The sequence below is a fragment of the Salmo trutta genome, chromosome 5 (assembly GCF_901001165.1).
Source record: "Salmo trutta chromosome 5, fSalTru1.1, whole genome shotgun sequence".
NCBI lineage: Eukaryota > Metazoa > Chordata > Actinopteri > Salmoniformes > Salmonidae > Salmo > Salmo trutta.
This window is the reverse complement of record NC_042961.1, coordinates 20,458,529-20,486,372: the sequence shown is the minus strand read 5'-3', so window position 1 is coordinate 20,486,372 and position 27,844 is coordinate 20,458,529. Positions and strand designations below refer to the sequence as shown.

General features: G+C 44.7%; 1 protein-coding gene and 1 long non-coding RNA gene across 17 annotated transcripts in view; one reads left to right on the top strand and one right to left on the bottom strand.

The window, feature by feature from the left end:
- Positions 1 to 27,844, top strand: part of birc6 (baculoviral IAP repeat containing 6) — a 156,419-nt gene that overhangs the window by 74,103 nt on the left and 54,472 nt on the right. For 12 of the 16 annotated variants that reach the window (XM_029752882.1, XM_029752879.1, XM_029752880.1 and 9 more), the window contains exons 60-65: positions 8,621 to 8,820; positions 9,309 to 9,380; positions 11,750 to 12,053; positions 13,046 to 13,263; positions 17,832 to 17,996; positions 18,197 to 18,362. In XM_029752882.1, coding sequence (XP_029608742.1) covers positions 8,621 to 8,820; positions 9,309 to 9,380; positions 11,750 to 12,053; positions 13,046 to 13,263; positions 17,832 to 17,996; positions 18,197 to 18,362 — 1,125 coding nt within the window. The remainder of the gene's footprint in view (positions 1 to 8,620; positions 8,821 to 9,308; positions 9,381 to 11,749; positions 12,054 to 13,045; positions 13,264 to 17,831; positions 17,997 to 18,196; positions 18,363 to 27,844) is intronic. The other 4 variants (XM_029752893.1, XM_029752891.1, XM_029752890.1 and 1 more) reach the window with 1 other exon arrangement.
- On the bottom strand, positions 24,400 to 26,742 carry LOC115193825 (uncharacterized). The gene is made up of 2 exons (XR_003878238.1): positions 26,461 to 26,742; positions 24,400 to 25,668 (listed from the first exon to the last, which is right to left on the bottom strand). It is a non-coding gene; the product is annotated as an uncharacterized LOC115193825 (long non-coding RNA).

The following is a 27,844-nucleotide window of genomic DNA, read 5'->3' as shown; positions in this document are numbered from 1 at the left end:
TCATGATGCTCCCGATGAACAGTTCTTGCGCTGTCGTTGCTTCCAGAGACAGTTTTGGAACTCTGTAGTGAGTGTTGCAACCGAGGACAGACGATTTGTTTTACACGTTACGTACTTCAGCACTCGGAAGTCCCGTTCTGTGAGCTTGTGTGGCCTACCACTTTGCGGCTGAGTCGTTGTTGCTTCTAGACATTTCCACTTCACAATAACAGCACTTACAGTTGACCGGGGCAGCTCTAGCAGGGCAGAAATGTGACAAACTGACTTGTTGGAATGTCCTATGATGGTGCCACGTTGAAAGTCACTGAACTCTTCAGGGAGGCCGTTCTACTGCCAATGTTTGTCTATGGAGATTGCATGGATGTGTGCTCAATTTTATACACCTGTCAGCAACGGGTGTGGCTGAAATGGCCGAATCCACTAATTTGAAGGGGTGTCCACATACTTTTGTATATGTATTGTATAACTGCGTGCGCTCACACTCTCCTTCTACCTCCCTGTCTGCCATTTGTCCTCTTGCTATGTAGTTAGTGTGTAAAGTGAGCCCCAAACGGCTCTCTCCATGGGTCCCCTGACAGCCCATTCCACAGAGGGATTAATGGCTCTCCCCCTCCACAGCCATCCATTTCTCTGTCTGAGCGCTGGGCCTTAGTCTCCTGAGATGTTTTCAGGTGCCATTACCAGTCTGTGTAACAGGTGGCTCAGTGTGAGATGTGCATACTCAAAAGCCACCAGCACAGTCACGCCGCTCTTTTTTCACTGTGTTAAGTAATGGGTTAAAGGGAGCAAGTGTGTATCCATTTCTACAATGATGCTGTTGGCCTTCTCTCGCTCTTGGGCCGGGGTTTACTTCAGATAGAAAGCTTTTATGTTATCATCATAAATTGGCCTGGTTGACTTCAATGTAAGAGAAAGATTGAAATGTCGGCTGCATGTCACAAATGAATCGGAGCTTGGATGAGGGAATGGAGGCTTGAAAATGGCGTGGGTGCCTGTTAATGACTTCAGCGGTAATAAATACAGGCCAGTGCCTTCAGTCTTTTTCCATCAAGTTTCGTTAGAAACTAATGGAGTTATTTTGGACCCTGCTTTTATCACCTATTATCTTGTGTTCATCCTTCGAAAGAAAAGCTCTGATGGTTGAAAGCTCCCAGAGCGACTTGACTCATGACCGCCCAATCAGATTCCACCCTCTACTTTTAAACTCCACTTGTTCCCAAAGCTGTTTTAGCCCCTTGACGTTGTAGAAACATTTACTCAAGACTCATGTCCTTTGTTAATGTCACTTTAACATCTGTATAAGATGAATGTCTCATATAGATTTAAACTAACACACTATGCTCCATGTAATGGTTTTATGTGGTGTGGTTAGGTTTGCAAAGGGTCGGAAACTTTAACCGGTAAATTTCCGGAAATTTTCCATGGGAAGTTAAGCCTGGGAATTTTGCTTAAATTCATAAAAAAAGTTGTCTTATGACAGTGAACCTTTTTTGTGGGAAAAACATAAGGCAATTCTAGGTCTTGTGGCATATTTTGGTTAAATTATCCCCAATTCACTGGGTGGGGTGAATATATTTTATATGACATACATGATTGTTTTTTAACTAGAAAATAGTAGCCTACAGGAAAGTGTTTAAATCATTTCTAACTTGTTAACAATTTCTGCTAGTTAGTTTTTGCCACTATGTGGGTTTTAGCTTGCTTGACCCTCCTAACTGAGTGTTAATTCACCTGTTTTCATTTTAAAACATTTATCTTACAAAGGAGTTATTTAATCTAGCTGCTTAACTATTTATCTGTACATGGAATTGTATTTGGGTTTTTCTTTGATCATTTTTTTCCTAATCTTTACAGGAAAATGCCACAGGCACTATCTGATATGTGTAGACATTTCACTGCAGCTAATGTAGAAGGAAAGTCTGTGTACATGTGCAAATACTGTGCCAAATCATATGTGAAGAATGCAACAAAGATGCAGAATCATCTGGCCAAGTGCATAAAGTTCCCTCAGCGCTCACAACAAGCAACCTCTGACAAAAGTCCCTGTACTTCTATTCGAGGTGAAAATGATGAATCAGATGCCTTATTGATAGCAACAGCTCACGGTCCTCCTGGAATCAGAAGTTTTTTTTGACTCAATGGAGGAACATAGAGAAATACTGATGAATGTCTTGCTCGAGCTGTGTATGCAACTGGTTCACCTCTGATGCTCACAGGCAATGTGTTTTGTTGAGAATTCTGAATGTTCTTCGCCCAGTATACACCCCTCCAACCAGACATGCTTTATCTACTCATTTGCTGGATGCAGAGTTCAACAGAAGGTCAAGCAAATCATAGAGAAAGCAGACTGTATTGCAGACTGTACTACCGATGGGTGGTTGAATGTTCGTGGGAAAAGAATAATTAACTGCATTTCCACCCCTCAACCAGTATTCTACAAGAGCACAGACACGAGGGACAACAGACACACCGGTCTCTACATTGCAGGTGAGCTGAAGGCAGTCATCAATGACCTTAGACCACAGAAGGTATTTGCATTGGTGACAGACAATGCTGCGAACATGAAGGCTGCTTGGTCTAAAGTGGGTGAGTCCTACCCTCACATCACACCCGTTGGCTGTGCTGCTCATGCATTGAATCTGCTCCTCAAGGACATCATGGCACTTAAAACAATGGATACACGCTACAAGAGAGCCAAGGAAATGGTTAGGTATGTGAAGGGTCATCAAGTTATAGCAGCAATCTACCTCACCAAGCAAAGTGAGAAGAATAAGGGCACCAGATTAAAGCTGCCCAGCAACACCCGTTGGGGTGGTGTTGTCATGTTTGACAGTCTCCTGGAGGGGAAGGAGTCTTCATGAAATGGCCATATTACTGGACGGCCCCATCAAGAGGATCATCCTGGATGATGTATTTTGGGAGAGAGTGGTAGCAGCCTGAAACCTATAGCAGTAGCCATTGCACGAATTGAGGGAGACAATACCATCCTGTCTGATGTTCAGACTCGCAGATGTAAGAGAAGAAATCCGTACTGCCCTGCCCACTTCACTGTTGCTCCAAGCAGAGGAAACTGCAGTTCTGAAATGCATCAAAAAGCATGAAGACTTCAGCCTGAAGCCCATACACGCCGCAGCGTACATGTTGGACCCCAAGTATGCTGGCAAGAGCATCCTGTCTGGTGCAGAGATCAACAAGGCCTATGGTGTCATCACTAATGTATCTTGCCACCTTAGCCTGGATGGGGGCATGGTTCTTGGCAGTCTGGTGAAGTACACTTCCAAGCAAGGGCTTTGGGATGAAGATGCAATATGGCAGTCGTGCCAACATATCTCATCAGCCACCTGGTGGAAGGGACTTTGTTGATCTGAGGCTCTTTCCCCTGTTGCCTCCATCTTCCAAATCCCACCAACATCAGCCACCTCAGAGCGCAACTGGTCCTTGTTTGGGAACACACATACCAAAACTCGCAACAGACTGACCAATACAAGGGTTGAAAAATTGGTTGCCATCCGGGCAAATTTGAGGCGTTTTGAGCCTGACAACGAGCCATCCTCAACAAGGTTGGAATGTGACAGGGAAGAAGAGGCCTCAGAGTCTGATGTTCAAGAGGTGGACATTGAGGAGGTCCCGTGTGGCTCAGTTGGTAGAGCATGGTGTTTGCAACGCCAGGGTTGTGGGTTCGATTCTCACGGGGGACCAGTACGGGGGAAAAAATTATGAAATGTATGCATTCACTACTGTAAGTCGCTCTGGATAAGAGCGTCTGCTAAATGACTAAAATGTAAAATGTAATGGTTGTCTTCCTCTCAGGCTTCCAAAGCTTTCGTTTATAGACTATCATTTTACAAATGTTTTTGGGAGATGCGATGGATCATTCAATATTCCCTTTTGCTGTTCACTGAAGTCATCCCATGTGACGAGTCAACTCATTTAATTAAAGTTCAATTCGTAACTAAATTTTTTTTATTTTTTATTCTATTGGAAGGATTTAATAATTTGCAATTGTCTACTTACGTTAAGGTAGAAGGTTTCTGTCTCCATATGATATGCTAAATATATCCAATGCCCCAAAAATCTATTTAAATGGTATTAATATTCATTTTCATACATGTCTGTTAATTCCCATATATTGCCGTTAATTCCCACAAAGTTTCCACGTCTGAATATTCCACAAAATGTGCAACCCTAGGTGTGTTAAATGTTATTACGTTCACCCCTTCAGAATTGCGTTAGAACAGGTTTTTAGGGGTGCTGTATTTTATTTAGCCTCCCCCTCGTCTTGCCTTGGCGGTCAGTACCAGGGCACACATGATGTGATGGGGACGGATACATTTTGACCATTAGGATATGACAGCCAGCAAGAGCAGTTGATGTCTGTTTGATATTGTCGGCAACTTGTAGATGTGCAAACCAGGGGAAATTGCTCTGCTCTCTTCCGGCCATGACGGAGCCAGACCACCTCAAGCAAAGTCCTTCACTTCTACATGTTTTTCCCTTGCAAGTGGAAAAATGAATGACTAAAACTGAGAACATGGTCAATAATCCAGCGATTTCACTGGTAGCCTATGGCTACACACAATCTTGAGGTGCCGCCTCAACCATCTGTGGTACTGAATGCATGTTTATGGAGTGTGCTCAGAGAATTGATGATAGCATTAGCTGTGGGTGATGTGCTGCTCATGTAGAAAGTGTAGAACCACTGCCTCCCTGGGAGCTGCAAGGGGTGATGTAGTGAAGCTGAACTAATAGCTGACAAAAGCGACTCCAAATCAAGGTGTTCGCTCTTACTAACGTGTGAAGACGAGTATTCCAAACTAATCTGATTTAAAATCCACTATACCCTGTGATTCTATACCAGTCGCTCGAATCAGAGCTAAATCCTGTGTAGTTTCCACTGGCTCTGCAGTGGGACATTGCTTGCAGTAAGATATTGTTTGCTTTATACAGAAAGCCACTTTAGTGCTTTTTTTTTTTTCTCTTGCTGCAGGCTTGTTTAGCCTGCATTGTTAAGAGCCCATGCTTGGTAGCGCTGCTACAAAGCCCAGTGCCGGTCTCTGTCAGTGTGGATGTTGCTTCTCCCCAGTGGCAGTTCACAGCCTGTATGCTGCCCCTGGCACCCTGGGGCTAATTAACACTAGCAGACACCACCTACAGTCCAAGCAGTGGAGCGCGTCAACTCCTCCCTACAATGCACCCTCTTCTTCCGCACCTCAGTCCTATCTGTCAGTCACACTGGATGACTTGTCCGTCCCCCTGTTGGGTGAGATATTTTAAAAGGCAATGACTGTCAATCAGATCTGCCACCCCACTCCTAGAATAGGGGGCTGCTGTTAGTGGTTACACAAGATGGGAGGCCGGTGACCTGCGTGTTATCTGCTAATGAATGTCTGTCCAGCTCCAAACCCATTTCACCAATACTGTCTTCAGCCAGACACTAACCACCTGATTAGGTCAATCATTGTCTTCATCGAACCAATTTAGTTGAACCGCCGTGCGCTCTGAGTTCAGATAATTAGTTGAGGCATATAGATTAGAAACTGCCTGGAGCAGGCTGAAGCCTGCCAATGTTGTATATTCGGCACCACCGCTTTCATCTCTGGTCTGGGGTAAAGGAGCACTGCATGGTAAAGGGTAGTGTTCAGTGGACACACATTTTCAACGTGAGGTTGGTGCACATCTTTTCTTGTTTCTGACAAACCTCGGCCCCATTGCTCTCTGCGCTTAACTATATACTTGACTGTGCAGTAAAATACCTCTCTGACAATACTTAATGCATAGCTCTCCTACAATTTCCCCAAATAGCTTCCAATACCGCCGCTTCCCAAAACAAATCATTCCGGAATCCTTTGTCACCAGACCCATTGAGGCTGATAAATGGGGAGGATAGCAGTGACCCTCAGTAACAGTCCTGCCAGAGATGGGGGGGGGGGGAGATCTCTTAAACCAGTGCGGCGGCTTTAACCAGGGGGAGATTACATAATCCATTTACCAGGCTCAGCCCCACTAACGGCCATCTACTGAACTGAAGACGGGTACATGGAGAGATCTAGCCCCCGCCCCCTTAAAAGCCTTCAACTTCCACAAATAGGCCGTGCCTTTTAGAGCTAAATGGGTTTTGTCCCTCTAACCATTTTTAGGTTTCTAGGTCTACTCCGTAGAGAGAGAGGACTTTAGTGCCCAAAAGCCCCTTTTAGCATGGGCAGCACCATTGAGGACTTTCACCATTTTGAAGTAGTCAACTGGGTGGGACATCCTATGGCAGGGATCATCTAGATTCAGCCACAGGCGGTTTTTTTTCTCGTTTTTTTCTTGAGCGGGTGGTCGGGCCGTAACATAATTAGACATTTGTAGACTGCAAATTGACCGCAAGAAGCCCAAACACAGTGCTTTCGGAGTATTCAGACCCATTGAATTTTTCCACATTTTGTTAGTTTACAGCCTTATACTAAAACATATTAAATTGTTTTATTAATCTACACACAATACCTCATGAGATGGCAAAAACAGGTTTCTAGAAATGTGTGCTAATTTATATTAAAAATAGTTAAAAACATATGTAAATGTGATAAGTATTCAGACCCTTTACTCAGTACTTTGTGGAAGCACCTTTGGCAGTGATGATTACTGCCTCGAGTCTTCTTGGGTATGACGCTACAAGCTTGGCACACCTGTATTTGGGGAGGTTCTCCCATTCTTCTCTGCAGATCCTATCAAGCTCTGTCAGGTTGGATGGGGAGCGTTGCTGCACAGTATCAAAAGTATCCACAGTAAAAGTATTAATATGTTCACCTTTTCATATATTATGCAAACCAGGCGGCTTGATTTTTTTAATGTATTTTTATTTACGGCGAGCTGGGGGAACACTAACACACAGACATCATTTACCAACAAAGCATTTGTGTTCAGAGGCATTAGGGATGACCAGGGGTGTTCTCTTGATACATTTGTGAATTGGACAATTTTTCTGTCCTGTCAAAATGTAATGAGTACTTTTGTGAGTCAGGGAAAATGTATGGAGTAAAAAGTAAATTATTTTCTTAAGGTATGTGGTGGAATAAAAGATGTCAAACATAACTACAGATGCCCAAAAAACAACTTAAGTAGTATTTTGAAGTAGTTTTACTTAAGTACTGTACACCATTGTACATTGTATATTATTACATGGGGAATAAATGTAAAAAATTAAGCTCATTTCCTGCGCATGTTTAATTTTCGCTCGGGTGGCCAAATTCGGCCTGCAGATCGCCCGGGGAACGATGTCCTTTGAGTTAAGCAAGGATCACATAATTCCATCCAGGTCACCAGTAGGGACCAGCCAATGAATTATACTCCTGAGGAAACATTCCATAACTGCAGGTGGCGGTAAATCACCAACCTTGGCTTTATACCTGTTCAAACACACTCTAGGTGGCATTGTGCACCCTTTCAGTTTATTTGCCAACTCATAGAAGTATTAGAAGAAGAAAATTGACTACTTCAAATGGAGATGGCCTCAATGGTGCTGTCCATGCTCTGACACAATGATGTGATGTTTATCTAACTCTATGGCCTACCCTTGATTTATCACTTGAACTCTCAGGCTAATAGGATCCACTTGGTGTAGTAAAGGTACTGGAACATTCTGTAAAATAGGAGAATGTTTGTTCTTGAGCAGAATGATAGAATTCCTTGTCGTTCACGATTTGCCCTCTTTCTCACAGATCTTATCTGATATGCTCCTCTGAAGTCTAATGATTACCCTTTTTCCTGTGCCTTTTTGGTTGCACTTGAAATGTAACTGTAACTCACTGGGTTGATGCTGTTAAATATTCTCTGGGTGGCCCAGTCTCTTCTTGCGGCCTGCTGAAAGATGAGCGCTTCCTTCTCCATCACGTTTAATCCTGATTTGGAATTCCAGACAGGACGGGCCTGTTACAACCCCTATTAGTCACTACCCTCGTGACTTTTTAATTCACTACGAGGAGGGGGAAAATCCCTTTAGAGACGGGAGCAATGAATCATTTATTTTATTTTCTTCTCCAGAAGGGTGATGTGCAGCTTTTTGTAGATGACCTATCAATTGACTGGGGCTTTATATCATCATAAAACAGGCCGGCCGTGCCGCAGAATGAAAACAATAATGGGGAGCTATTTTTTACCATTCATCCTCCGTTCCATTTGGTTTTGACTTTGTGTACAGAGCCACACCTCTGACGTGCAAACAAGGACAAGTAGTCTGAGCCCTTGATTCTGTTTTAATCAGTGTGCACTTCATCTGGAGTGGCGTATCCTTTTTCCAAGGACAACCATTAGCACATATTTATGCATTCACATATGGAAATGGAAATGGTACTCCATCCCCTTATTTCTGGGAAAACTGGTGTCAGTTTCTCTCTTGCTTGAACTTGATAAATGAGTAGTGATGGCTCTGTTTTTTTCTCTCTGTCTTCTAACGAGGGATGAGTTATGAGAGATTTATTTCATTCTGTGTTTGAGATGTAAACAACGGCCCTCTTTGCTGGGCATCCCATTATTTACTTGTCATGATTGGTTGAGCGCGGCACAAAGCACTCCGAAGAACACAAGCCACATAGAAAATACCTAGTGTCAGTGAAGACACTCTGCTTTTACCCTCCTCCAGTGGAACACTGTGACATGCTGAGTAGCTGTCCAGAGGACGAGCCCATGACCCCGGGAGACGAGTGTCTGGACGCAGCCATCGATGAGTCCCTGCTCGAGACCAAACCCATCCAGTCGCCCCTGCAGGTGTTTGCAGGCATGGGTGGTCTGGCCCTGATCGCTGAGAGGCTGCCAATGCTCTACCCAGACGTCATCCAACAGGTTTGGCCTCTTCCTATTCTAATAACTACATAAGTAACTAATACCAGCACCAGTAAAATACCACTTTCACAACTTGCGTAATTGGGGAGGTATTTAATTGTAGTCCTACAATGTTAAGCCCATTTTCTAGATATGTTTAGATAAAGCATATCATCTAGAGCTCAATATTTAAGAAATTCAAGCTGCCTTTGCTACATGAAAGTCCAATGCAGATCTGAAGTTGCCAAAGTAATGCCTTGTCTCTACACTGGTTTCAGCCTATAGAGAGGCATTGCAAGTCACTGTTTTCCGTTCAGTCTAAATCCCTATTTGTCTCTTCTGGGCTCCCCCTGTGCTACATCATTCCTCCTAAATGAAAGTAAATTGATACTTTAAACGGTAATTGAGAGCGCATAGGACAAGGTGACTAGCTGGAATGGCTTCTGACAGCTGCCAGGTACTAAATCTGTTTTGTTTTGTTATTTTCTCCCCCTTCCAAATTGTTGCAGCGAATTGAATTATTCAGGCAGTCTCCCAGAGCTACTGGTGGTTTGAAGCAGACGCCCCACGAGGGCTACCAAGTGAGATGATTTGTTTTGTACTTAGCATTGTGATTAAAATGAAGCATATACATGATTGGTCATTGATTGGTTGACCATAAACCTCTCTCAACAGGATATTACATCATTCTGCATTAGTTTAACCCTTTGTGTGTCTCTGGATAGTGTTTTCAGAGCACGCTCTTAAGGCTGTGAATAATTGAGGTGTTCTCTGCTCTCATCCTGAGTGAGTCTGTTAGCAAAGTAAACTTAAGGCTTTGATGCAGGTGAGGCTTTTCTGTTTACCCAGTAGTGACTCTGTGTAGTGTTTTCTGATGGGTTAGCCAAACAGCCCAGGTCTGTGTCTTTTGTCCCACTGGTGTTTAGCTGTTTACTTACAGCACATCCTGTTCCTGGAGATCCACTCTGGCTCTTAGTGCAGCAAAGCTTGAATTGATTATATTGATCACAACTAAGCACAAAATAACGTTGTTTTTCTGAAGTGCTGCAGCTCCGATACTTGCCTTAATCTTATGGACACTGGGCACAACCTGAATAAACACTCACTGTAACAGGAGCCCAACAGTTGAGGGCTGGTACAGTGCCTTCAAAAAGTATTCACTCCCCTTGACTTTATCCACATAATGTTTTGTTACAGCCTGAATTTAACATTGATAACATTTAGACTGTTTGTCAATGCCTACACACAATACCCCATAATGTCAAAGTGGAATTGTTTATATTTTTACAAATTTAATAAAGAAGGAAAAGCTGAAATGTCTTGAGTCAATAAGTATTCAACCACTTTGTTATTGCAAGACTAAATACGTTTGAGATTAAAAATGTGCTTAACAAGTCACACAAATTGCATGGACTATATGTGCAATAAGTGTGTACCATGATTTTTGTATGACTACCTCATCTCTGTAACCCACACATACAATTATCTGTGAGGTTGCTCAGTCGAGCAGTGAATTACAAACACAGATTCAACCACAAAGACCAGGGAGGTTTTCCAATGCCTCACAAAGAAGGGCATGGTAGATGGGTAAAAATAAAAGCAGAAATGTAATATCCCTTTGAGTTATTAATTACACTTAGGATGGTGTATCAATAATCCCTGTCACTATGGAGATGCAAACGTCCTTCCTTACTGAGTTGCCGGAGAGGAAGGAAACCGCTCAGGGATTTCACCATGAGACCAATGGTGACTTTCAAACAGCAACAGAGTTTTAATGGCTGTGATAGGAGCACTGAGGATGGATCAACAACGTTGTAGCTTCTCCACAATACTAACCTAATTGACAGAGTGAAAAGAAGGAAGCCTGTACAGAAAGAAAATATTACAAAACATGCATCCTGTTTGCAAACAGGCACTAAAGTAATACTCAAAAAATGGTGACAAAACAATTCACTTTGCTCCTGAATACAAAGTGTTATGTTAGGGGCAAATCCAATACAACACATTACTGAATACCACTCTCCATATTTTCAAGCATAGTGGTGACTGCATCATGTTATGGATATGCTTGTGATTGTTAAGGACTGGAGAGTGTTTTATTTAGAAAAAATCAACGGCATGGAGCAAAGCACAGGCAAATCCTAGAGGAAAACCTGGTCAAGTCTGCATTCCACCAGACACAGGGAGATGAATTCAGCTTTCAGCAGGAATATAACCTAAATCAAGGCTGTATGTACACTGGAGTTGCTTATCAAGAAGGCAGTGAATGTTCCCGAGTGGCAGAGTTAGTTTGGACTTAAATCTACTTGAAAATCTATAGCAACACTTGAAATGGGTTGTCTAGCAATGATCAACAACTAGTTTGACAGAGCTTGAAGAATTTTGAAAATAATTAATGGGCAGGTGTAGAAAGCTCTTGGAGATTTACTCAAAGTTTCACAGCTGTAATCACTGCCAACGGTGCTTCTACAAAGTATTGATGTGTGAATACTTATGTAAATGAGATTCCTGTATTTAATTTTCCATCAATTTGCAAACATTTCAAAAAACATGTTTTCGCTTTGTCATTATGGGGTATTGTGTTGGAAAAAAATCTAATCCTTTTTGAAATCAGGCTGATGCACAACATTTGGAATAAGTAAAGTGGTATGAGTACTTTCTGAAGGCACTGTTTGGTTGAATTTATATTAAACTTGTAAATCAGTTGACCCTCTGCTTTATCCCATCAAGTAAGTGTTGAGTTAGGAGCTTTGTCCCCAGGGCACTATGCCCAGTCCCACAGCAGCTCTATCGATCTGATTAACAGTTCTCTAGTTCCATATACTCCCTACTACCCTCAGTGCCCAAAGACAACACATGACATTGAGATCCCACCTGAGTCAGCTCCTCTGTCAGTGTTTTCCATGTGTTGTCCTCTAACCCCATTCTATCCCTGGCTCGCCCTGTGCAGGTGAGTGCTCCGGTGGTGCCCTCCACCACGCAGGAGAAGCCCAAGGACAGCGACCAGTTTGAGTGGGTCACCATCGAGCAGTCTGGCGAGCTCGTGTACGAGGCGCCTGAGACCATGGCCGCCGAGCCGCCACCCATCAACAAGTCGTCAGTGCAGACCATGTCGCCCATCCCTGCCCACTCGCTGGCGGCCTTCGGTCTGTTCCTGCGCCTGCCGGGCTACGCTGAGGTGCTGCTGAAGGAGAGGAAGCACGCCCAGTGTCTGCTCCGCTTGGTGCTGGGCGTCACAGACGATGGCGAGGGCAGTGAGTGACAAAACCTCACGCAGCTTCAGGCGTGGTCAGGGAAAAACTCCTGTCCCTATTTATGAAGGATTTAGAAGCATGTTCATATTTGGAAACACCTGGTCCCTATGGTGTTAATATAGAAGGCTGCTGCATGGACAAACATTCTCAGCCCCACTAATAGCGGTTCACTTTTCCACCAATGCTCAGATTGACTTTGTCAGGCAGTTGATCTTGCCAAGTTGTGGACCAAGCAGATCGATAATGCCCATTATCAGAGTCCCTGAATACATAGCTGTCAGTGTCATAATATGGGCAATGCATGTAAATCGACTCTTCTAAAAGCACCTGGCCACAAGCAGGTAGAGGAATAGAGGGAGAGAGATTTTAATCCCTCCATTTACAATTGAGGCACGTTTGTTCCCACTGGTGCAGATCTTCCCCTGCAGTCCTTGAGACCATATCTGTCTGCTGGCCCTGTGGATCATTTAGCCAAAATACTCACACTGCCTTGTTTAATATTGACAAGTCCTACCCCCTCTCATACATTACAACTCCTATCCAGCCAACCTTTGCTCTCATTTGCCTTCATTATTGATGGCTATTTAGCTTCCCTCTCCTCTAGGGCCTGAAGTAAACCATGTTGTCCTGCAACACTTTTTTTTCTTTAGTCCTTGAGATAACGGCCCTTAATGATTGAAGCAGAGCAGGCTGCCAGCTTGTTTAGTGACACTGGTCACACAGCACACTGTCAGCCTGCTATTTAGTCGGCTGTTGTTTTCTCTGGCCTCATTCTCATGAGTGCTAAATCAATGTGTCAATCCTTTCTGGACAGTATTCCTCTAGCCATCTGTGGTCATCCCTCCTATGGTGGTCATCTCTCTCACCATCCCTCACACTCATACAATGCTTCATTCATTTCTGTTATTTATCCAATTCTTGTCATTATGAGAAGATAATAGATATTATCAATCATCTTCTCTGATTGGCTGTATCTCTCCCCTTCCTTCCAGGTCACATCCTGCAGTCTCCGTCGGCAAATGTGCTGCCCACGCTGCCCTTCCACGTGCTGCGGGCCCTATTCAGCACCACACCTCTCACCACGGATGACGGCGTGCTGCTGCGCCGCATGGCCCTGGAAATAGGAGCCATCCACCTCATCCTGGCCTGCCTGTCAGCCCTCAGCCACCACGCACCCCGTGTCCCCAACACCAGCGGGAACTCTTCAGAGGTGAAGCCCAGACACTGACCGTGTCCAAAAGGCGCTTACATGCACATACACGCTTCTGGGGACATGCTTGTGTGCTTAACACTTCAAGTGCAGACAACGTCTTTTCAACGTCATGTGAATTTAAAATTGTAGTATCTCCGGCATTTTTTAAGTCAAGTCTAGGGCTGTTGAGGTGACCATATTACCACTACACCGGCGGTCACGGGTCAGGAAGGCAGTCAAATTCCTCGTGACCATTTAGTTATGGTAATTAGGCTTCTCCAAGCTCTGATGCTGCTGATGGTTATTAGTAGCCTACCAAACTTGCTAACTGCCTGGTACTTAGCACTCTATTGTGCCTCTAATCGCTCTGACATCAATGCAAATGTAATCGAAAATCTAACCAATCACTTAATGAGAGCTCATGTGCGCAGCATTTCTATAGGCTATGCAGTTGCGCGAGGAAACCGAGTGATGGCCTCTACTAAAAAGAGGAGCATCCCATCAGCTTTCTATAGGCTAGGCCTACTATATTTATTTCTCAACTTTCCTTATATTAAGCACATTGCTTCTCTTTACAACAGAAGTATAGCCTACCTGGTTGGCATGAAAATTAACCACAGGGAAAAGCGTCCTCCATTCGCTATTTAACTGCATAGATTACATGTATTTCTTTTGCTGCCCCTGTTTCGAGACAGGTGCATGATAATGGTCCATTCTAAATTAAATCAAATTTCGCACATATATTATTTAGTATGTGTAAAGGCAAGATAAAATCAAGAATAGTCTAATGGGTGAGAGACAACACTACATAAAGAGAGCCCTAAGACGACAACATAGCAAGGCAGCAACACATGACAACACATCATGGTAGCAACATAACAACGACATGGTAGCAACACAACATGGTAACAGCACGAAACATGGTAGAAACATTATTGGTCACAGACAACAGTACAAAGGGCATGAAGGTAGAGACAACAGGAGGTTTAGAGCCTAACTGGCATACATAAGCAGCTCGTGAGTTTCAAGTTTGGATAAGATAATTTTCACCATTAAAAATGCAGCTTTTAAAATAGAAGCATTACATGCATAATCGCATTTGCAGTCACTTTTAATAATAGCTTATAGCCTACTGCCATATGCACATTGCTGCGCGTATGTGACGAAATAGCCTTTATAGTTTATCAACATTTTAAGCTAAATGTTCTGATCTGTTGCATCAGCCACATTGCGTAAAAAGTTATTTTTTACGCCAGTGATTCTATTAATTTGGGATCTATTGCATCCCACAACTGTCCGACTGTTTGGAATATTTTGTACTATGGGGATAGTAGATTGACATAGACTACTGCTTTTGCTGTTATTCGACTTAATAAAATGTAATGTTCCAAAGTTCAGCATCAGTGGCTTGTAGGCCATGAGATGTGTGGAAGCCAGGAGATGCTAAATGTGTTTGTTAATTAACGGTCAATTACTGTGAGACCGACTTTTATTTGCTTGACAATCACCGGCAACGAAATTTCGTGACCGCCACAGCCCTAGTCAAGTCTTTTACTAAACTAATTTCACACACAGGCTTATAATAATAGATGTAGCCTAAACACAAGATTAAATTGACAGTAGTCTAAATGGGTGACTATATTAGGAATTGTCTTGTGAATGAAGAGACGCAGCATGTGTAATTGACAAATAAGGGAACGGAGCTTACCAAAAAGCGACTTGAAAACCATCCTGCAGAGGTTCTTCATGCATGTCAGATGTTTTGATTTATATAACGGAAAGAGAGGACACTCGAAGGTTTCTAAAACACCTACAGTCCCATTCAAAAGTTTGGACACACCTACTCATTCCAGGGTTTTTCTTTATTTTTTAAATTTTTCTACATTGTAGAATAATAGTGAAGACATCAAAACGATGAAATAACACATGGAATCATGTAGTAACCAAATAAGTGTTAAACAATGTTATTTTTTTTATTTTTTTTAAGTAGCCACCCTCTGCCTAGATGACAGATTTGCACACTCTTGGCATTCTTGTGGTGGTATTATTTTTGCAATAGACTAATAAATGCATTTCATATACTCTGATATAAACTGGGTAGTTCAAGCCCTGAATGCTGATTGGCTGAAAGCCATGGTATACCACGGGTATGACAAAACATTTAATTCTACTGTTTTAATTATGTTGGTAACCAGTTTATAGTAGCAATAAGGCACCTCTGGGGTTTGTGAAATATTGCCAATATACCATGGCTAAGGGCTGTGTCCAGGCACTCCGCGTTGTGGACGTGCGTTAGAACAGCCCTAACTGTGGTATATTGCCCATATACCCACACCCCCTCGGGCCTTATTGCTTAATTAAAATGTTGATGCCCCAAAGGCGTGGCATTGGCTCGAACTGGGATGCCTCGAACAAGAATGTAAACACAGTTCAAACACACTCATACTCGTATTATTTCACCAGATGTCGGTCGAAGTGTGTTCTGCCTATTGCTTTCTGTTGTGTGTTCATGATGGACCAAGACGAAGATAAACCTCTATTTGGGTTGGTTTGACAAAGCATTGTGTGACAAATGGTGTCAGCCTTGTCTAATGCTTTTGGCTTGACACGATAGGAGGTTCTCACTCTCCTTTTGTCTTTCGCTCAGAGAGAGATGGGTGTTGAGGATCAGTCATGTTATTAATTACTCTACCTGGCAGGGCTTTACTCAGGGCTCTTATGCATATCTCTACTGAGCCCTTGACAAATTGGGTAATTGTTTAGTGTGAATGATAAGAGGCAGGTCTGGCTTTGAAGAGAGACGTGTCCTTTGTATTTTTGCCAACTCCAGGCAGAAGGGAACATCATGAATAGGAATTGAATCATGCACTGTCTGACTGCCATGCCCATTAAATGGAGTGATTCTACTTCTATTGAGCTTTCTGCTTTGCTTCAACACTCGCCTCCTGCTCATAGCCTTTCAAAGTACTCTGTACCCGTCTCGGACCACTGCGACGCAAAGGAGATGACGATCAACTTGTATCAATCACAATGGGGATTTTGATCACTGGAAGCTCAACGCCACCAGCATCCAGCAATACCACCACAAGGGTCCAAGCGCTATATATCATAGGCCTAAATCCAGCTAGACCGCTATAGATGTTACTTTAGATAGCAGGCTAGGCTATTACAGTACTACAGCTCAGTGTTACTGTGGACCGTTTCAGCACGTGCTCTCGTCCACAGACCCGTGTGGATTTAAGGAGTTGTCAGAGTTGAGGACAGATCTCCGGGGGCCGATGGCTTGAGCGCGGGCCAAAGTCCTGTCACAGCAGTAATGGCCGTCCTTGAGGCGGCGGCCCAGGGGTGCTGCTTTTATGTGGCCGGAGACACGGGGCCTGAGCGAGCGGGCGGGCGGTCAGTCCACTCACACACACACACACATCCCTCTTTATCTGGGAAAGTGAGCCTCCTTCCTGATTTGATGTTCCAGGGCTCAGTGATTAGTCTCCAACCTCTTATGATGAGAGCATAACTCCTCCTCCTTGTACCACTGGGAGAGAGTCAGGACTGGGCCCTGCTCCGGCCCAAACAGGACTGTCCTATACAAAACACACACTATGGCCATCTATTAAAATCCAGTGAACAATGAAGAAACTCACCAAAGGAATAAAAGACAAACCGGTCAAAATCCCAGCAGTCTCATCCCACCGACTGTAAAGTCAATGTAAATGCTGAATCATCTCCATTGCGCCCCAGTTGACTGATAGAGTTGACAGTGATCTCTGGTGGCAGAGGTGCATGTACATATACGCCACCTCCATTAGCCGGTAACATTCCCATAACGCTTGTGTGCACGTCGGGAGCGTTCCTGCGATGTTAAAGATGCGCTGGGGGAGCGCAGCGTTGGCCGCTTGTCAGTCAGCCACTGCCTCTCCCGTGGATCTTTATAGCGCGCCCACGTCGAGCCTGATGATTGTCAAAGCAGAAAAGGTGCAGTCTCAAGAAATGTTATCCTCTTGTCTAACTCAGACATCCTTTCATATCCATCTCTCTGTTCTCTTTATTCAATAATGCTCTCTCCCTGTACCACAGGGAACTCTCGTTGCTCAAATATCATACGCACAGCACCAGGTCGACCTTTGTTTAGTTCGAGCATATGCTCTTTCCCTCCGAGACTCCTCTGCCTTTTATTTGACATAATCTCCCTTTCAAACTGCTGGGCATGTGCTCTGAGCTGAACTAGAAGTGCCTCAAGTGTATAATGGCTGCGACAAGCAGGGCTGCATAGGACTTGGGACTGTGGGTAGGCAGGCTAGTTATGTTTGATTTTTCTTCCTGGAAAACCAGCATTTCGCTCTCATTCAACTTTTGATGTGAAAACTGACATTTTGAAAAGGGGAACAGTAATCTTATTCAATCCAAACGTGTCGCCCATGCTGCATTGAGAATAACATTTTTAGTCTTTTGATTTCGTAAGCTTATGGAACGCTATTATCTTTAGGCTAGGCCTATGTTGTCATCACAATGGACCAATAGACTACACTTTACCCCCTGCTGATTTCCTGTGTGGCGCTGATCACCTCCACTCGTCTGTCTGTCCCCAGCCCACAGTGTCCAGTGGTCATGGAGGGGGCACCAGTGAGGAGCAGCAGCTGTACTGGGCGAAGGGCACTGGTTTCGGTACAGGCTCCACTGCCTCAGGCTGGGACGTGGAGCAGGCCCTCACCAAGCAGAGGCTGGAGGAGGAGCATGTCACCTGTCTGCTGCAGGTAAGAGTCCTCTCGGCCGAACTAGGTGTAATACATCCTGATAGTTTCCCCAAATGGCACAAAGTGTCACTTGGCTAACAATGGGAAGACCTATGCACTTAACTTTTTACATAAGTCATTACTGTGTAGTTACCTCAGAAAATTCCTATATGTTTTGCTAAAATTGTGTGTGCTCCACTTATTCTCCCCCTGTCCGCCAGGTGCTGGCCAGCTACATCAACCCAGCAAACTGTGTGAGCCACGGAGAGGCCCCTACAGGGGAGAGCAGGGGCCACAACAGCAACGCCCTTCCCACTGTGCTGCAGGAGCTGCTCAGCCAGTCCTGCCTCATTCCAGCCATGTCCTCCTACCTACGCAACGACTCCGGTGAGTGAACCCTCTTCTTCTTTAGTCTTTATCTTGTAACTTTCCATGTAGGTTATGGTAACTCCTGTTAAGGATGGCTGTGCCTTTAACTGAAGGGGAAACTCGATGGCAAATCCCACAACAATCTATTTGACTGGTTGAACATATCAACAGTGCTTATGAAGAAAGATCCGCTCTGTTTCAGTACTGCATTTCTCAATGGCTTCGCCTGGTCTCAGACAATGTAATGAACCTTTTATTGGAAAATAAGGATCGACCAGCTTTTGTTGTAGAGTAGAAATAAAAGACAGTGTCAGTGTCAGATGTTACGGGAAACGTAGTAGGCTATAGGATGAGCTGGTCAGCTTATGCGCATTACGATGACCTTTCTGCTTCTAGGCTACCTGGTAAATTGCAGTGAGAGCTAGATGTGTGTTTGAGTTGATCGTTGCTTGATGACACAGCAGATGGAGCTGCAGTATCTTCCTCTGACATGGTGATAAGAAGACCAATATACAATACATATATTTATCGTTCAAAAGAGCCCCGAAATTCCAAGGGATGTTTCAAGTGTTTGCTCAGTGAAGATTTACCAGCTGAATACATACGACACAGTGCGGTGTCCACTTACACCCTTGGCTCTCACCCCCTCCCTTCCACAAAGATGTACTTCAGTACTCATGACCAATGATCTCTCTGTGCATATCACAGGACTTCATGTCAGCCAGGAGAGGTCTTGAGTTTTTGGGAGTACACATTCCTATAGTCCACTGCAGTCCACTAAATAATGGCACTGCTCGAACCCACAGCTTTAACCTAACACTACTTTCAATATCAAAGGGAATATAAAAACAATCTATTCATGCTAAGAGGATATAATTATATAAAACCCTAAAGATATATATAAAAAAATTATATAAAGTCATTTTCAATCTATCAATAGCTATTGCTTCTGTGGTGGTCGACGCTCTCCAAGCAATTTCAATTATACGAATCCATGCTTTCAAGATACCCATCCACTTATAACTGTCTTTTCATGCGACAGAACAAATACTGTCTAATTTGATTAGGTTACTTGTGACTTAGTTAGGTGGTAATTATTGTGGCAAATGGATTCGTTCTTTTGAAGATATGACTCGTCCATTGCACGATAAGAACACATTCTCTAATCTATATTGATCCGTTTTTATTTCATATTTTTAATCCGCGAAGGTAATCCCTAGTCCCCGGGGGGGGCGAGGGCTGACCCAGAGTTAACTGAACATCTGAGCTAGATGTTGGCTCAGTCCATTGCTCTGACTAGGTTTTCTGTCTCTTCAGCTCTGACCCTGGGGTTTCCAGAGGGGAATGCAGGCTTGTGTTCTTTCAGTTGGCTGATAACCTCCGTGAGGATTCATCTCCAACCCCTCTTTTAGTCTTTCCACACGTTTGGTCTTTCCATTGTCTGTGAGATAATATCATTCGTTTTCTCTCTTTTGGGGATAGTGGAATCTGTGGTTCTGTCCACATGTTGTGGGCATTTTAATGGATGCTTGTTTTTGTCCTGTCATTAATGAATAGAAACAGAAAAATGTTGCTCACGGACCTTCTGCTATTGCCAGGAATAAAATGGAAAGTTGACACACTGCCAAGGAAATAAAAACCTTGAACAAACCTTTTCATTGTGTTGTTTCTACAAATACACTGCTTTTAACGACCCGATCGCAGGATACATTAGTGTTCTATGGACAGATTATTGGCGTGTTTGATTTCAGCAAGGTGTGTAGACTCGCCCCCAAAAATTCTTAAGCTTCTCAAGCTGTTTGTTCTGAACTAAAATTGGCAGGTAGGCCTATATCAACGTAGCCTCCATTCACGAGGACTTGCTTTGTGTTGCATATTAGGTGGTGGCAGCTCATAGCTCTGTGTATATAGCAGCAACTGTCTCTGTGTCCGACGCTGTTAGTGTGTGTGTATTCACAGGAGCGTGTGTGTGTGCTGGTGTGAATTTAAAGCGCCCCTGGTCTCATAATTAAATAACAGATAAAGAGATGAGTATTGTAATTGGTCCTCATTATCTGGTAAATGTCTCACACGGTCACGCGTGTTGTGCAAACATGCAGCCGTGGTTGCCTGCTATTAAGTAAAAGTTTACTGCCTCCTTCTCATTGTCCCACTCCTTTCTCCTGTGTTGTAGTAATGACAGGAGTTTTTCTGCCATTGAAGTCCTCGGGCGAGAGATTTATATTATTCTTCCGGATGGGAAAATCCTTTCAGTGTAAATTTTAACAACTACCAGATATATGTAGGAAAGATAATGGACCTATATATATTTTTTTAATAATATAGTCTGTGAGAACTAAAATCACCAAAATAAAAGCTAGACAGTGCGGGAGAATAGAAAATTAAAAAACACAATGTATTTAACAGTAAAGATTTCATTTTTGAGCAAAATGACACAGCATTAGCCATGGCAAAATGCGTATAATTGTAGTAAATTAGCTTTAAAACTGCAACGTTCTCTTAGCTCCATGGCAGAATAAAAGCAAATTCCCTGTGATTCTACATAAACTAAAATTCTCTCAGCTGAAAAACTATAAAATTCTCTGATGCAAAAATGTCAAAAATAAAATGTATTGTCACACACTGGATAGGTGCTGTGAAGTGTACAACCAAGATGGGGCCTCTAAAATGTTCTCTCATATTCAGCTGCGTCCAGGCCCCCTGCCAAACCCACGAACCTAAACCCCTTTATGATGAAAAAAAAAACTTGAGTGATGAAACATTTGCCTTTATTTAAAATGGACAAATCAATTGACACGTTTTAACACCCAATTTAATTACAAATTGTGTTTTTAGTGATTAATCTACTGTGCAATATGGTCAGTTAAGTCGGTTCAGTGTGTGAGCGCTGATGGAAGCCAAGGGCTCATCTCACTCTGTTGTGTCGGCGCCAGCCCTCAGAGCCATGAGCTGTCAATAAATGTCAAGGGGCCCGCTGGTAATGAAAAAGTGGGAAGAGACTTAAGAGCACTCCTGCCGTGTCTCTTTTTTAATAACGCGCTGTGCTGAGGAGTGGGGGGGGTTCCTATCAAAAAGCATTAAGAGCAAGGTAGGGGGCAAGCAGCCCTGGGAGTTGGGGGGGGGGGGGGGTGTGTGAGACAGAGGCAGACTTGGTATTCAGTAGGAGTGTTGCCCTGGTGACACTTGGATGATGTTCTACTCTGCCTCATAGGCCAGGATCAACTGTTATAAACCTCCATCTCATTCCGACATAATGCACTGCTTTCACTTTGTATACCATTTACCTTCAATGCCTTTGCATTTTTTTTTCCTCCAGGATGCTCGTATAAACAGTCATGTGATTCCTTGGAATGTAGGCCTAGACCCTTGCCGCTTGGATTGTGTGGTGTTTTCGGAAACGTGCAGATATCTTTGCATCATAAGTGACGCCAAACCCACACACGTCAGTCTTTCTATTACATATTTTAAGATAAGGCTACAGTCCGAACCCGTTCTCATACCATGCAACATTCATCCAGTGTCTGTTCATTAAAAGCCTTGCAACTAGCTTTATTAAAGGGATACCATACTAGTTTACATTAAAAGCCTTGCAACTAGCTTTATTAAAGGGATACCATACTAGTTTACATTAAAAGCATCATTAAGGCTACTACACCACACTGCTGTCTGTCTTCATTCGTCCTCTTCATCCTCAGTGTGATGCCTAATAGCCGCCGTGATGTATATCTTAGCCCAGCCTGCCCCTGCACTCCTAAGAGGCACCGGGGGAAACCCTGTTGTCCCATTGTTTAGCGTGGCCCCTGTTCCCTCCCTCCCTCTAACCCTCAGTCCGACTTCCCGCCTCAGGCCGCACTCATTCCTCCTGCTAATCTCCCAGCTCGCCGCGCCGCTTGCGTATTGTTCCACATTAGTCATCGGTGTCTTGGCAATCCTTTTGGGACGCATTACGCCGCCGCCACGCACTCCATCACAGGAAGTTAAGCCATTAGTGAGAGGTAATACCTTTTAATGTCACTGCGAAACTCATTCATTTTAATTGAAAATGTCCTTTCTCCCCTGGCTCGCTCCCCTCCTACCCTCAAACATAACCCTTCTCCCCTGCATTTCACCGTTCATCCTTGAGTATGTGCGTTGTGTGTTAGGAACAGCTTGTTTAACAGTATGCATGCAGTCAATGGTTTGAACAGCTTGTTAAATGGTATGCGTTAATTTTATATAACCTTTATTTAACTAGGCAAGGCAGTCAAGAACAAATTCTTATTTACAATGATGGCCAAACCCGGACGACACTGGGCCAATTGTGCGCCGCCCTATGGGACTCCCAATCATGGCCAGATGTGATGCAGCCTGCATTCGAACCAGGTACTGCAGTGACGCCTCTTGCACTGGGATGCAGTGCCTTAGACCACTGCGTGACTCGGGAGTCAATTATTTTAACAGATTATTAAACAGTACATACATTATCAAAAGTATGTGGACACCTGCTCGTCGAACATCTCATTCCAAAATCATGGGCATTAATATGGAGTTGTTCCCCCCCTTTGCTGCTATCAGCCTCCACTCTTCTGGGAAGCTTTTCACTAGATGTTGGAACATTGCTGCAGGGACTTGCTTCCGTTCAGCCACGAGCATTTGTGTGGTCGGACACTGATGTTGGGCGATTAGGTCTGGCTCAGTCGGGGTTCCAATTCATTCCAAACATGTTCGATAAGATTGAGGTCAGGGCTCTGTGCAAGCCAGTCAAGTTCTTCCACACCGATCTTGACAAACCATTTCTGTATGGACCTCAATTTGTGCACCGGGGCATTGTCATGCTGAAACAGGAAAGGGCCTTCCCCAGTTGGAAGTACAGAATCATCTAGAATGTCATTGTATGCTGTAGCATGAAGATTTCCCTTCACTGGAACTAAGGGGCCTGGCCCGAACCATGAAAAACAGTCCCAGACCGTTATTCCTTCTCCACCAAACTTTACATTTGGCACTATGCATTCGGGCAGGTAGTGTTGTCTTGGCATCCGCCAAACCCAGATTTGTCCGTAGGACTGCCAGATGGTGAAGCGTGATTCATCACGCCAGAGAACTTGTTTCCACTGCTCCAGAGTCCAATGTTGGCGAGCTTTACACCATTCCAGCCAACGTTTGGCATTGCGCATGGTGATCTTAGGCTTGTGTGCAGCTTCTCAGCCATGGTAACCCAATTCATGAAGCTCTCGGAGAACAGTTCTTGTGCTGACGTTGCTTCCAAAGGCAGTATGGTACTCTGTAGTGAGTGTTGCAACCAAGGACAGACGATTTTTACGCGCTTCAGCTCTCGGCGGTCCTGTTCTGTGAGCATGTGTGGCCAACCACTTCGCGCCTGAGCCGTTGTTGCTCCTAGACATTTCCACTTCACAATAACAGCACTTACAGTTGACCGGGGCAGCTCAAGCAGAGCAGAAATTTGACGAAGTGACTTGTTGGAAAGGTGGCATCCTATGACGGTGCCACGTTAAAAGTTACTGCGCTCTTCAGTAAGGCCTTTCTACTGCACACAGTTTGGTTTTGTAGCATGTTGTGTTTTCCAACAATGTGATTTGTTCACTTCTTGTGTAGTTACTTAGGCTGTATTACTAGCTGCTTTATTCATCTTGTATGTCCTTGTCCATATTGATTCAGACACGATGTGCACATTCACACGCGTACACACACACACACACACCTCATTCAGGTAGGTGCAACTGACAATTCAAATGTTGTGATGTGTGTTCCAGATGGCAGTCGACACATTTGAAACCGAGCAGATCTGACCCACGCTCAACCTCTCTCCTTAGAATGCAGGATACACATGCTAGTGGAGGTTAAATTCTGTCCCCTATGTTGCATGTCACTGGGAACATGCCACCCTGACCTTTTTGTGATATTTGAAGAAGCTCCGAATCCTAATAAAGCAAACTCATGGAACATGCTCTAAGCATGAAGTGCATTGTATCTCACAGAAGCGCATGCTTAGGCATAAGTGCATGCTTTTGCTTATGCCTACATTCTCCCACAGAATCCATCATAGATGAGGCTTAAGTCTAATTCATATATTCTCATTTTATTGTAAAAATGTTCCCTATTGCACAGTACATCTAGAGTTTAGTTTATTCATGTGTTTATAAAAGCTTAGATTTTTATACAGAAACTGGATCGCTGACACTACCCTGAAATCAACATGAACAAATAGCCTACATCAAAATAACCGAACAGAACGTGGAAAGAGATGCAGAAAGAGAGAGAAGATTAAGTCTGGCCTTATGTATTAGTAAATGCAGAATGGAGCTTTTTGCCAGAGCCCACAAGTTACTTTCCACCCCTGCGGATGATTTAATCACCACAGCAGACTCTCCTTTTTATAAAAAATACCTCTCCCTCCACTTGCCTTTTTATTGCAGATCTCCAGGTGGTCGATTTGAATTTAAATGTGAAATTGTCATTTCCACTCCTGCTCTCTTTGCAGATCAGTTCTTGTGGAGACGAAATAGACAGAGATGGTGTATCTCTCTGTTGTGATGTCTCCATATCATGAGAAGCGGTGACTAACACTTTGGTGTGTGTGTATAGCCTATCTGACGGCAAGCAGCACAGTACATTACAGCGCCACGCCATGGCCCTGAAGCCATCCGGACCAGTGACGTCAATATCCCTTTGTCTGTTTTTTTAATCCACTTGACAAAGGAGATTGGTCGGTAACACTGTCCGTTTCCCTCATTCTAATGAGTCCAAGGTGAAGTTAGTTCCCCCCAGGCTGTGCTGGCCTGCAGCCCAACCCTGTCTATCGCCCCCTCCTGGATCCAGCACAGCCATGGTCCTGATGTCTCCACCAGCTCACTATTATCTCTCTGGTTCATGGCTGTGAGACGCCACCTCCCACGGAACTGTCCACCCTCAATCTCTGTGTGAGGAAACTGCTCCCCCCTCCTGTTTTAATATCTTGCCGTTTGCACCTTTTTTATAACTAATACCTAGTTAGAGGGAGGAGGAGCTTGGCATGTACAATCCAGTATACGTTTGTTGGGGTTAGATGGAAGCTTGGTTTGTGCCTTGTCGTTTGGGGGATCACTCCCACTCTGGCTCACACAACGGTGTAGATGTAAACAAAGACAATGACGAAGAGGTTAAGGAAGGTGCCAACGATTCCCAGCAGGGCCAAGATGGACTCCTCCTGCTCCTCCTTGCTCTCTAGCGCCCGCACCTCCTCAATACTAATGACCGTTGGGCCCATGGCCATGACGCTCGCCCAACCTGGCAAGGGTGCTGCTGGCACTTATCTGCAGAGGGGGAGAGAGAGACAGAGGCAGCCCACCTGACATGGAGGCACATACAGAGAAATGAACATTAGATAAGAGAAACAGAACACAAGCCCACAGTCCGGAGTGAACACAGACAATGGGAATGAATTTAGATGTTGCAGTTTAATGCTGCACTGCTATGATGCATCCAACTCCCCTCCCCACTAGTCCTCTCCTACATGTGCTTTATACGACACCCTGGGGAAAACTGAACCAAAAAGCCCTCGGCTAGCCTAGCCAACAGAATCCTCAAGAAGAAATCAATGGTGATCGAACAAAACAATAGACATGCACAGCACAATGGAGATTTAACTGCAAATGCCACTGTTTATTACCTGCTGTTGCTGTGCCCACCGCAATAGATTCCTAATATTCGGCATCCCTTACGGTCTATCCGCATTGAAAATGTTTAACCTCCGCAAATGTTCAGTAACATTGGAGCATGATTTTAATGAGCCCCTTACATCCACCCTCTTTTTCCCCCGAAGGCGGTTCATGATTCTCTCCCCACCCCTCCGTCTAAGTAGATTTCCTGAGCATGATGTCCCTACTGAGCAGTCTGAAGGGAGAGGACAGGGGCTCTGGCTAGTGCCAGCCCTCCAGGGAAACCTACAAGCAGGTAAACCATGCCACAGCCAGCCAGGGCTGAGAGGTAGGCAGCGCAGAGCATACAGCCAAAACCTCACCAGCGTCAACAATAATCAGCCCCCTCTGAAACAGGCAGATCCTACCATATTTCAGAAGAGAGACAGAATAGAAAGAGAGGGCAGAGGAGAGATGAGAGAGGGGTGAAAAAGGTGTCTTACCCTAAGGCGTGTGAGGAGCTGGGTGACATCCAGCATGCTTTTGGGTCCTCAGCGGAGAAGCATGGCCACACACAGGAGCCTGCATTTGGGGGGGACGGGGGGGAGGCTGGCTGTGTAGCCACGCTCCCAGCGTCACAGAAAGAGGAAAAGAAAAGGAGATCCGGGCTCCAAACTGCGTCTTGGTGCGCGGCACTGTACGCAGACACTGCTCTCTGTGAAAACCACCCCCTTCTTGCCCGGATGAATTCTCCAGTCCTCTGCGCCACCCCCTTGGTTAAATACTGCCTTGGTTTTTGTTGCGTTATTGTCTCCTTTTTGCTTTTGTTATTTTATTCGTCAGGTCTCCACCACCAAAGCTGAAGCACTAGGGGGCTTCTTACGCTCCCCCTCCCCACTACTCTCCCCATCCTACCGTCCCACTCTCTCCAATTCCACCACAGCCCCCCTCTTCCTCCTCGGCTCTTGTTGGCTCTTTGACCCTCTTAGCAGCTCAAAGAGAGAGCCCCGGTCTCTGTGACAAATGTACACGCCCCCACCCCCTCTTCTCTCCTCTCCTTGCGTCCTTCCTTGCTTCTCTTTCTGGAGCAGAGCAATTAGTGCCTTTCAGAGGCGCCTCTCTCTCGCCTGCCTCTGAAACCCGGAGCTACAGCCGCGCATGGTTACTCTGGAGCCGCTAGTGCTTGCGGCAACTACTACCGCGCCTCCAGTCCGCTGTAGAACAATCGACTGATACTACAGACAGCCCACGCCACAGCAAGTGTTATTCCAAAGAGCCAGTAAAATCCCAGAGAGCTGTTTGTGAACAACCGGAGAGCTGGAAAGCCGGAGTGCTGCTGCGTAGCTGTTGCTGTGTGGGTCTGCAGCTGGTGGCAGCTGTGTTGTGGCGGGTCCCCTGTGCAAGACGTGCCGTGGGAGAGCCGTGCATTGCATAACCAAGCAGAGGGAAAGAGGCCAGGTCCTGGTGGCTGTGGCGGCAGGAGTGAGGGAGGGAGGGAGAGAAGGGAGGAGGGACGCTTTCTGCCATCTCCTCCTCTTCCGCTGTGGGGGCTAGTTGAGCACCAAACAGAAAAAAAGAGGGGAGCGAGAGAGTAAAGTGGGGACGGGGGGGTGAAGTGACCCCTTCCTCAACGCTGCACGGTGGCAGAACGTCTATCCCTTTGTAAAGCATAGCTAGACTGTCATACCTGCGAAAGGAGAGGTGTGGAAGAGGAGGGGGAGGAAAGGAATAGGTGGCTAAGAGATGAGGCTGTAGAAAGATGTCGGGCCTCATAACATTTGCCTCGATTTCTACGTGCGCCATTTCAGAAAAGTCTGTGCACGTAACAAAAATATTGAGTCTTATAAACTTGGTGCGTGCCATCCATACACCTTTCCTGTTATAAAT